At 38.7% G+C, this 12,392-nt stretch overlaps 1 protein-coding gene across 7 annotated transcripts in view; it reads right to left on the bottom strand.

Moving 5' to 3' along the window:
* KCNAB2 (potassium voltage-gated channel subfamily A regulatory beta subunit 2) overlaps positions 1–12,392 on the bottom strand; it is a 122,564-nt gene that overhangs the window by 36,937 nt on the left and 73,235 nt on the right. For all 7 annotated transcript variants that reach the window (XM_067472810.1, XM_067472808.1, XM_067472809.1 and 4 more), the window contains 6 exons: positions 8,199–8,242; positions 6,911–6,948; positions 5,768–5,847; positions 3,440–3,484; positions 3,290–3,334; positions 1,809–1,852 (listed from right to left, as the gene is read on the bottom strand). In XM_067472810.1, the coding sequence (XP_067328911.1) occupies positions 1,809–1,852; positions 3,290–3,334; positions 3,440–3,484; positions 5,768–5,847; positions 6,911–6,948; positions 8,199–8,242 (296 nt within the window). The remainder of the gene's footprint in view (positions 1–1,808; positions 1,853–3,289; positions 3,335–3,439; positions 3,485–5,767; positions 5,848–6,910; positions 6,949–8,198; positions 8,243–12,392) is intronic.

The following is a 12,392-nucleotide window of genomic DNA, read 5'->3' on the forward strand; positions in this document are numbered from 1 at the left end:
AGTTAGAGGTTAGGTTCAGAGGAGTGAACAGTCAGAGTTAGGGTTTAGGGTTAGAGGAGTGAGCAGTCAGGAGTTAAGATTGGAGGGTGAGGAATTGGTAGAGGAAAGATTAGGAGGTTATAGCTGTAAAAGAGTGAAGTGTGAAGCAAAGTTTCGAGGCTTTGGAAAGCCAGATTAAGCTACTGGAAGTTTCTTAGCCAGAGAGTCTGATAAGGGAAACATAACCAGTATTCCGTTAGTCTAAAGAAAGGCTAAAGAATAAGCTTATTAAGTATCTGATCAAGGGAGGATCAAATAAGGGAGACATCCCTGTATTGGAACTTTGTTCTGTAATAAGTGCTTCACCTCAGGAAGATACTGTATAACCTGAAAAAGTGTAACATTCAACTAACCAAGCATTATTCTGAGTTCTATAAGAAAAGTTACAACTTGCAACCACACGCTTTGTGCTCAATAAACTTGTTCTCTTTTGTTTGAAGACTGCCTCATCTCCATTAATTCTGCGTCCAGTGTGCCATATCTCCCAATAATACCTCACATCACACATTGGTGGCACCATTAAGAGTAATAAATAATAAATCGTCCCTCCTCTCTCCTAAGACGTTACACCACGTGTTTACAAAACCTTCGCTTTCAACGGCATCCGAGGAGGAGAAAAGGAAATCCTAGTGTTGAGACTCAGTATGGGATAAAATATGACGTGGTTTGAATTAAATTGTATGAAAAGTGTGTGGCCAGGCCTATAAGGCTGAAGACACCCTCCTAAGACCAGACTTAGATCGTTCGGTTCCCTCTAGCTACCGCCCAGTCTCGAACCTTCTGTTTCTGGGCAAGGTGGTTGAGAGGGCAGCAGCGGAACAGTTGCAGCAGTTCCTAAATGACACTGCCGGACTCGATCCCTTCCAGTCCGGCTTCCGTAGTGGACACGGGATGGAGACTGTGCTAGTTGCCATCACAGATCAGCTTCGCTGCCAGATGGATCAAAGCGGATCCGTGCTGCTCATATTATTGGCCCTCACAGCAGCATTTGATACGGTCAATCACAATCTATTGACCCACCGCCTAGCCATGACTGGGGTGAGGGGGATACCCCTTAAATGGGTGTCCTCCTTCCTCCAGAATCGGGGACAGCGTGTGGTGAGGGGAGGGATGGTTTCCGAGAGATCTCCGCTAACTTGTGGGGTCCCACAGGGAGCCATTCTCTCTCCTCTGTTATTTAACAGCTACATGCGACCGCTTGCCCCCAACTGGTGCGGAGCTTTGGGCTTGAGTGCCACCAGTACGCTGACGACACTCAGCTCATTCTGAGGATGGCTCACACCTGGGTTTGTTAATGAGGACCGAAGAGAACAGATTTGGAAAAACAGGAGTGATTCGCAGTTTCTACGAAGGTCAAATAGATTACGGGAGAGGGAGGCTTCAAAGTCTGGAGGCGTTTCAAGAAATAGTTTCTTTAGTTTAAGGGCCCTCTCCCTGGCTGATCAAGCATCGTTTGAGACCGAGGCAGTACCTTGGCAGATTTCCTGTGTTCCATGGCCTGCATTCCCAGAGGCTTCTAGTTTTCAAGTACGGTTAGTGATATGCTAACAGGTTCCTGGTTTTTGTATTGTGGCTTTTGGAATTTTGCTCAAGCTCAGAGATTTTCCTGACTGTGGCATTTTGACTTTGCATTTACCTTTCTTTTGTAACCATTTTTCATCAATAAAAAGGATTGATTTTTCCCACAGTCCAGTGTGGTGGATTTAATCTTATGGTCTCGCTTCCTGATCTGGGATGCAACACCCAGCAGGAAAGCAACACACACTTACCTTCTATAATGTGCTTCCTGGAAAGGCCTCGCTCCGTCTCGGCCCTGGAAAGAAAAGAGGCCGCGGTGAGCCGGTGGAAATATCCCGGTTCACGCACTTTTAATACCGTTAACTATTATTATTATATTTTAATGTTTGCATCCTTTTGGGGTTGTAAATGGCATTGCTATCGGTTCTACTGTAAGCCACTATGAGCCTCTTTTTTGAGAGAGAGAAAAAAGCGGGATACAAATAATAATAATAATAATAATAATAATAATAATGGCAATATAATAATAGTATAAGAAAACTATTTATTAGTTTTACTGACAGCCACTTTGAGTCTCTTTTTTTCAGAGCAAAAAAGTGGGATACAAATAATAATATAAAATACAAATAATAATACAAATAATAATATAAAATATTATTAATATAAATAATAATATAAAATATTATTAATTTTTTATAATAATAATACAATATACTAATACTAAATATAATAATACTAATACTAATAATAATCTGTTGAATTATTTTTACTGTCAGCTGCTTTGAGTCTCTTTTTTCAGAGAGAAAAAGTGGGATACAAAAAATAATATAAAATATTATTAAAATTTTATAATAATAATAATAATAAAATACTAAATATAATAATAATAATAATAATAATAATAATATAGAGACATCAGTTGAATTATTTTTACTGTCAGCCGCTTTGAGTCTCTTTTTCTCAGAGAGAAAATGTGGGATACAAAATAATATAAAATATTATTAAAATGTTATAATAATACAATACACTAATACTAAATATAATAATAATAATAATAATAATAATAATATAGAATATCCATTGAATTATTTTTAGTGTCAACTGCTTTGAGTCTCTTTTTTTCAGAGAGAAAATGTGGGATACAAAATAATATAAAATATTATTTAAATGCTATAATAATAATATAATACACTAATACTAAATATAATAATAATAATGTGGGATACAAAAATAATATAAAATATTATTTAAATGTTATAATAATAATATAATATAATAATACTAAATATAATAATAATAATGTGGGATACAAAATAATATAAAATATTATTTAAATGTTATAATAATAATAATATAATATAATAATACTAAATATAATAATAATAATAATAATGTGGGATACAAAAATAATATAAAATATTATTTAAATGTTATAATAATAATATAATATAATAATACTAAATATAATAATAATAATGTGGGATACAAAAATAATATAAAATATTATTAAAATTTTATAATAATAATAATAATAACAATATAATATAGAGACATCAGTTGAATTATTTTATTCTCAGCCGCTTTGAGTCTCTTTTTCAGAGAGAAAAAGTGAGATACAAAATAATATAAAATATTATTAAAATGTTTTTTTTTTAGTCCGAAAACCTTAAAACTAATTAAAAACCTATTCACACCTAATACGAAAAGGCATTTTAAAAAGTTTGTGACTTACTTTCCTCCCCAGAAGATTTTGGTTGTGATCACCAGGCTGGAACGTCTGTGGGCAAAAAAAAAAAAAAAGAATTATTATTAATAATTTGCTATTAATTTGTTATTAATAATTAATAATTTGTTATTAATTTGCATCCTGTTGGATGATTACCTCCATCCTTTCTTCTTGATGATATTCCCCAGGACAACCTCAGCCCTGGAAAGAAGAAAAAGACATATAACACGAGATAGAATAGTAATTCTATCTTCCTGCCTGGAATGAAGAAAAGGGCTGGACTGGATAACCTCTGGGGGTCCCTTCCAACTTCCAATATGGTTATGACGATGCTAACGATAAGATGATAATCATAGATAATAATATAATAGTAATTTTCTATCTTCTTGCCTGGCGGAAGGAGGTTGGACTGGATGACCTCTGGGGGCCCCTTCTAACTATGAGAATAATATGATCATGACGATGCTGACGATAAGATGATAATCATGGATAATAATATAATAGTAATTATCTATCTTCTTGACTGACAGAAGATGGCTGGAATGGATGACCTCTGGGGGTCCCTTCCAACTCTAGGAGTCTAATAATAATAATAATAATAATAATAATAATAATAATAATGGATAATATTATAATAGTAATTTCCTATCTTCTTGACTGACAGAAGACGGTTGGACTGGATGACCTCTGGGGTTCTCTTCCAAGTCTAGGAGTCTAATAATAATAATAATAATAATATAGCAATTTTCGGTCTTCTTGACTGACAGAAGATGGTTGGGACTGGATGACCTCTGGGGGTCCCTTCGAACTCTAGGAGTCTAATAATAATAATAATAATAATTAATAATAATGGATAATAATATAATAGTAATTTCCTATCTTCTTGCCTGGCAGAAGGAGGTTGGACTGGATGACCTCTGGGGGTCCCTTCTAACTCTAGGAGTCTAATAATAATAATAATAATAATAATAACAAATAATAATAATAATAATAATGGATAATAATATAATAGTAATTTCCTATCTTCTTGACTGACAGAAGGAGGTTGGACTGGATGACCTCTGGGGGTCTCTTCCAACTCCGGAGTCTAATAATAATAATAATAATAATAATAATAATTGATAATAATAGTAATTTCCTATCTTCTTGCCTGGCGGAAGGAGGTTGGACTGGATGACCTCTGGGGGTCTCTTCCAACTCTAGGAGTCTAATAATAATAATAATAACAAATAATACTCATAATAATAATAATGGATAATAATATAATAGTAATTTCCTATCTTCTTGATGGACAGAAGGCAATTGGACTGGATGACCTCTGGGGGTCCCTTCCAACTCTAGGAGTCTAATAATAATAATAATAATAATAATAATAATAAATAATGGATAATAATATAATAGCAATTTCCTATCTTCTTGTCTGGCAGAAGGAGGTTGGACTGGATGACCTCTGGGGGTCCCTTCCAACTCTAGAAGTCTAATAATAATAATAATAATAATAATGGATAATAATATAATAGTAATTTCCTATCTTCTTGACTGACAGAAGGAGGTTGGACTGGATGGCCTCTGGGGGTCCCTTCCAACTCTAGGAGTCTAATAATAATAATAATAATAATAATAATAATAATAAAATAATAATAATAATAATAATAATGGATAATAATATAATAGTAATTTCCTGTCTTCTTGACTGTCAGAAGATGGCTGGACTGGATGACCTCGGGGGTCCCTTCCAACTCTAGGAGTCTAATAATAATAATAATAATAATAATAATTAATAATGGATAATATATTAGCAATTTCCTATCTTCTTGCCTGCATTACACTATGCAACAAAAATGTTACATTTCTTTTTTAAATCAAATAAAGGGGGTGCGACTATTACGTGATGAAAAAAAATGGAAAAATATTTGCTCCTGGTTTGAAAGTGTTATTTCTTGTTAAATTGTGTGCCTATGCCTGAATTACACTATGCAACAAAATGTCACATTTCTTTTTTAAATCAAATAAGTGGGTGCGACTATTACATGATGAAAAAAAGATTGATAAATGTTTCTCTTCCTGGTTTGAAAGTGTTATTTCTTGTTAAATTGTGTGCCTATGCCTGCATTACACTATGCAACAAAAATGTTACATTTCTTTTTTAAATCAAATAAAGGGGGTGCGACTATTACGTGATGAAAAAAATGGAAAAATGTTTCTCTTCCTGGTTTGAAAGTGTTATTTCCTGCTTCATTGGGTGGCCTTGACTTGGAAAGTAGTTGTCCTACTCCAGAAACTCAAACAAATGGGTGGAGAACGGAAATCATAGTACGGACACCATCAAGGGACATCTAGACTGACCCCCTTCTTCCGGGCAGAAAGGCACCACCCAAACTCTCCCGAAATCCATTTGCCACCTATAGCCTCTTTCTAAGGGCTCCTGGGGGTTAATGGAAGGGGGATCCACAAGGAAGGCCCTGCAATGGGCGTTGCACTCACTTCCCTGCGGCGTAGACCTCGGCCGTGTCGAAGAGGTTGATCCCGTTGTCGTAGGCCAGCGTCATCAGCTGCTCCGCCATCTGCAAGAGAACCAACACAACTGCCTCATTGAACCTTCCATTCCCAGATCTATCATTAAAAACATCCACAAGACCCTATGACATTCACAGTTACCACACAACCATTGAGCCACAGAGAACCAGGAATGAATGAGATGAACTTGATCTCTTAACACACGAAGGCAAAGCTAAACAAGGCTGCCTCTGTTTGGGAATTGGAGGGGAGGAGGTCTCTATTGTGGAGGCAAAACCTATTGAAGTCCATAGTAAATTTAAGGAGTTGGTGTAAGACTACACACACATTGATGCATAGAGGAAGGTGAATGAATGAGATGAACTTGATCTCTTAACACACGAAGGCAAGGCTAAGCAGGGCTGCCTCTGGTTGAGAACTGAAGGTGAGGAGGTCTCTATTTTGGAGGCATAACCTATTAAAGTTCCTATTCAGTTCATGGGGTTGGTGTAAGATACACACACATTGATGCATAGAGGACAGGGAATGAATGAGATGAACTTGATCTCTTAACACACAAAGGCAAAGCTAAACAAGGCTGCCTCTGTTTGGGAATTGGAGGGGAGGAGGTCTCTATTGTGGAGGCAAAACCTATTGAAGTCCATAGTAAATTCAAGGAGTTGGTGTAAGACTACACACACATTGATGCATAGAGGAAGGGGAATGAATGAGATGAACTTGATCTCTTAACACATGAAGGCAAAGCTAAGCAGGGCTGCCTCTGGTTGAGAATTGGAGGGGGAGGAGGTCTCTGTTTTGGAGGCAAAACCTATTAACATTCCTATTCAATTCATGGGGTTGGTGTAAGATACACACACATTGATGCATAAAGGACAGGGAATGAATGAGATGAACTTGATCTCTTAACACATGAAGGCAAGGCTAAGCAGGGCTGCCTCTGGTTGAGAATTGGAGGGGGAGGAGGTCTCTGTTTTGGAGGCAAAACCTACTGAAGTAAATATACTAAATTCAAGGAGTTGGTGTAAGACTACACACACATTGAGACCTAGAGGAAGGGGAATGAATGAGATGAACTTGACAGATCAATGAACTTGGATTTGAAAACCTTACCTCGTCTGTTATCTGTCCTCCAAACGTCACCCATGTCCCTGAAAATCAAGAGAAAGAAGAGAGGATGTATATACATGGATGCGGATATATATAATATATATAGGGAGAAACAAGCATAATTAAACAATGGGAGGATCAATATTTATTTATTTATTTCCTTCATTTCTACCTCGCCCTTCTATCTGTCTGTCTGTCTGTCTGTCTGTCTGTCTATCTATCTTCCTATCTATCTATCTATCTTCCTATCTAACTTCCTATCTAACTTTCTATCTATCTATCTATCTATCTATCTATCTATCTATCTTCCTATCTATCTATCTATCTATCTATCTATCTATTCTATCTAATCTATCAATCTATCTTCCTGTCTATCTATCTATCTATCTATCTATCTATCTATCTACCTATCTATCTACCTATCTAATCTATCTATCTTCCTATCTATCTATCTATCTATCTATCTACCTACCTACCTACCTATCTATCTATCTAATCTATCTATCTATCTTCCTATCTACCTACCTACCTACCTACCTAATCTATCTATCTATCTATCTATCTATCTATCTATCTATCTATCTATCTATCTAATCTATCTATCTTCCTATCTATCTTCCTATCTATCTTCCTATCTATCTATCTATCTATCTACCTACCTACCTACCTACCTACCTACCATCTATCTATCTATCTATCTATCTATCTATCTATCTATCTATCTATCTATCTTCCTATCTACCTACCTACCTACCTACCTACCTACCTATCTAATCTATCTATCTATCTACTGATCTATCTATCCATCTAAATATCTACCTATCTACATATTGATCTATCTATTTATCTATCTTCCTATCTGTCTGTCTGTCTATCTATCTATCTATCTATCTATCTATCTATCTATCTTCCTATCTGTCTGTCTGTCTATCTATCTATCTATCTATCTATCTACTTATTGATCTATCTATCTATCTATCTATCTATCTATCTATCTATCTTCCTGTCTGTCTGTCTGTCTGTCTATCTATCTATCTATCTATCTATCTATCTATCTATCTATCTATCTACTTATTGATTTATTCTATCTATCTGTCTGTCTGTCTGTCTGTCTATCTATCTATCTATCTATCTATCTATCTATCTATCCAAATACCTATCTCTCTCTCTATATATATATAAATATATGCAAATACTGGTATTTAAAAAGGCAACAACAGCAGGAATATGCTTTCGAAATCCACCACATTTCTGGTCCCCAGCATTGAATTGATCCGAGAGGCCGGTTTACCTAATCCGAGGCACGACACCCTCAGTCCCGACTTGCCGAGGTTTCTAGGCGAAGGAGGAGAAGAAACAATAATAATATTATTTGCGGTTATTAATAATAGGACATCAACAAAAGGCTAGGAACTTTCATTAAGAGGCAGGCCCACTTCGCCAGAAATAGACGGATGAGCGCTGCCCGCCGGCGCTTCGTGGCGCGGAGCAGATGTCGCCCCGGCTTCCCTCGGCTTTGCGAGTTTCCAAAAAAAGAAGAGGAAGGAAGAACGAACGAACGAAAGAGAAAACAAACGTCCAGATGGGGGAACCTCGGTGACTGGAAACGACTCCTCAGGGTTGAAAGGCAATGTCGATCCTTTCCAAGTACCTTGATTGCACTGCGGTCTATTTATAAAATTATATGGTTGTGGGTGGACTACAACTCCCATTGTTCTTTATCATATCTCTGTCCCATCACCCCAAGGCCTGGGTGTGGGTGGACTGCAACTCCAATCGTTCTCTATCATCCTCTGTTAACCGAAGACCTGTGTGGACTACAACTCCCATCATTCTCTATTATATCCCCCCATTAACCCAAGATCTGGTTGTGTGGGTAGACTACAATTCCCATCATTCTCTCTCATACCCCTCCCATTGACCCAGGTGTGGGTGGACTACAACTCCCATCTCCCAAGATCTGGTGTGGGTAGGCAACAACTCCTATCATTTTCTATCACACCCTCTTACATTAAACCAAATCATGGACTACAGCCCCCATCATTCTCTATCATAGCTCTCTTCCATTAACCGAAGACCTGGGTGTGGGTGGACTGCAACTCCAATCGTTCTCTATCATCCACATTAACCTAAGACCTGTGTGGACTACAACTCCCATCATTCTCTATTATATCCCCCTCCCATGAACCCAAGACCTGGGTGTGGGTGGACTACAACTCCCACCATTCTCTATTATTTCCCCCTTCTGTTAAACCAAGAACCGGCCATGGGTGGACCACAACTCCCATCATTATCATATTCCCCTCCCATTATCCCCAGACCTAGTTGTGGGTGGACTACAACTCCAGTCATTTTCTATCATCCCCTGCTAACCCAAAACCTGTGTAGACTACAAATCACATCCTTCTCTATTATATCCCCCTCCCATTAACCCAAGACCTGGGTGTGGGTAAACTACAATTCCCATCATTCTCTCTCATACCCCTCCCATTAACCCAGGTGTAGGTGGACTACAATTCCCATCATTATCTTATCTCCTCCTCCTGTTAACCCATTAACCCTGGATGTTGGTGGTCTATAACCCCCATCAGTCTTCCTCAACTTTCCTCTCATTGACCCAAGACCTGGGTGTGGGTGGACTACAACTCCAATCGTTCTCAATCATCCCGTTAAACCAAGACCTGTGTGGACTACAACTCCCAGCATTCTCTATTATATCCCCCTCCCATTAGCCCAAGACCTGGGTGTGGGTAGACTACAATTCCCATCATTCTTTCTCATAACCCTCCCATTGACCCAGGTGTAGGTGGACTACAACTCCCATCATCCTCTCTCAACTTCCCTCTCATTAACCCAAGACCCAGATGTGGGAAGACGACAACTCCCATCATTTTCTATCACACCCTCTTACATTAAACTAAATCATGGACTACAGCCCCCATCATTGTATATCACTCCCTCCCATTGAACCAAGACCTGGGTGTGGGTGGACTACAACTCCCATCATCCTCTCTCAACTTCCCTCTCATTTAACCCAAGACCTGGATGTGGGTAGATGACAATTCCAATCATTTTCTATCACATCCTCTTACATTAAACCAAACCGTGGACTACAGCCTCCATCATTCTATATCACCCTCTCCCATTGAACCAAGACCTGGGTGTGCGTGGACTACAGCTCTCACCATTCTCTATAATTTCCCCCTCCTGTTAACCCAAGAACCGGCCGTGGGTGGACCACAACTCCTATTATTCTCTATCGTACCCCTAAGATCATAGATGTGTGTGGACTATAACTCCCATTATTCTCTATCACCCCCAATAACTCAAGACTTGGGTGTGGATGGATGACAACTTCCATCATTCTCCATCATACTCCCTAACATTAACCCAAGGCATGGTTGTGGGTGGACTACAACTCCCATCACCCCCAATGCCCATTTAAGCTGGTCTGTGTGTCAAGTCTGGTCCAGATCCAACATCCATCTGATTCATGCAGCTCTCCGGAAATGGCTGGACTACAACTCCCATCATCCTGTATCAGCCCCCCCCCCCTCAAGACTGCCAGTATTTTAATCTGGATTACAAAGGGATGTGTGCTAAGTTTAGTCCAGATCCATCGAGGCACATAGCAGCCTTTGTGGATCAAACATACGTACAAAAGTACTCAAGTCCCATTTCACGAATGCCGAAAACGACGAATTCGTCGGGGAACCAGAGCAGAATGTGCTGTAGTAGCCTCTCTCTTTTGCCGTTGAATAAACTTTCCCCATGTTTTAAAGATGGAACCGATTAAGAAGTAATGATATTTATAACCCGGGAACAAACATCGTGTTACGTAGTGTCACCGCCTGGAGGCACCCGGAGCCCCGTCGCTCCTGTCACTTTCTGCACACCAACGCGGCCGCGGACACAGATCTCGTGTGGCGGGTCTGTCGCCTTTCGGCGCTCGCTGACCTTCCGCGCCAAAGCCCTCCCGCCCAGGGCAACCGAGTCACGACAGCTTCCAGAAAGGCCTCCTGCCTGACGAAGCGGCTGCCTCATCAGAAGCTTCTCCTACCCAGAGCTCCCCATCTTCATTTGGGTCATTCACACTCCATAAAACTGAAGTTTCTGGAGTAGAACAACTAAACAGGATTTTTTTTCAAATTTTGTTCATCATGTAATAGTCGCACTTGTCACAAGAAACTTTGTTTTTGCGGGAGGGACATCACCCTGCTCTCGTTTTTCAATGACTGTCTCATCGTGGCAACCATAAAACTGAAGTTTCTGGAGTAGAACAACTAAACAGGAATTAAACAGGATTTTTTTTCAAATTTTGTTCATCATGTAATAGTCGCACTTGTCACAAGAAACTTTGTTTCTGCGGAAGGGACATCACCCTGCTCTCGTTTTTCAATGAATGCCTCATCGTGGCAACCATAAAACTGAATTTTCTGGAGTAGAACAACTAAACAGGAATTAAACAGGATTATTTTTCAAATTTTGTTCATCATGTAATAGTCGCACTTGTCACAAGAAACTTTGTTTCTGCGGGAGGGACATCACCCTGCTCTCGTTTTTCAATGAATGTCTCAGCGTGGCAAACATAAAACTGAAGTTTCTGGAGTAGAACAACTAAACAGGAATTAAACAGGATTTTTTTTTCAAATTTTGTTCATCATGTAATAGTCGCACTTGTCACAAGAAACTTTGTTTCTGCGGAAGGGACATCACCCTGCTCTCGTTTTTCAATGAATGTCTCATCGTGGCAACCATAAAACTGAAGTTTCTGGAGTAGAACAACTAAACAGGAATTAAACAGGATTTTTTTTCAAATTTTGTTCATCATGTAATAGTCGCACTTGTCACAAGAAACTTTGTTTCTGCGGTCGGGACATCACCCTGCTCTCGTTTTTCAATGAATGTCTCATCGTGGCAACCATAAAACTGAAGTTTCTGGAGTAGAACAACTAAACAGGAATTAAACAGGATTTTTTTTCAAATTTTGTTCATCATGTAATAGTCGCACTTGTCACAAGAAACTTTGTTTCTGCGGTCGGGACATCACCCTGCTCTCGTTTTTCAATGAATGTCTCATCGTGGCAACCATAAAACTGAAGTTTCTGGAGTAGAACAACTAAACAGGAATTAAACAGGATTTTTTTTTCAAATTTTGTTCATCATGTAATAGTCGCACTTGTCACAAGAAACTTTGTTTCTGCGGGAGGGACATCACCCTGCTCTCGTTTTTCAATGAATGTCTCATCGTGGCAACCATAAAACTGAAGTTTCTGGAGTAGAACAACTAAACAGGAATTAAACAGGATTTTTTTTCAAATTTTGTTCATCATGTAATAGTCGCACTTGTCACAAGAAACTTTGTTTCTGCGGTCGGGACATCACCCTGCTCTCGTTTTTCAATGAATGTCTCATCGTGGCAACCATAAAACTGAAGTTTCTGGAGTAGAACAACTAAACAGGAATTAAACAGGATTTTTTTTCA

Source organism: Anolis sagrei, chromosome 13, assembly GCF_037176765.1.
Source record: "Anolis sagrei isolate rAnoSag1 chromosome 13, rAnoSag1.mat, whole genome shotgun sequence".
Taxonomy (NCBI): domain Eukaryota; kingdom Metazoa; phylum Chordata; class Lepidosauria; order Squamata; family Dactyloidae; genus Anolis; species Anolis sagrei.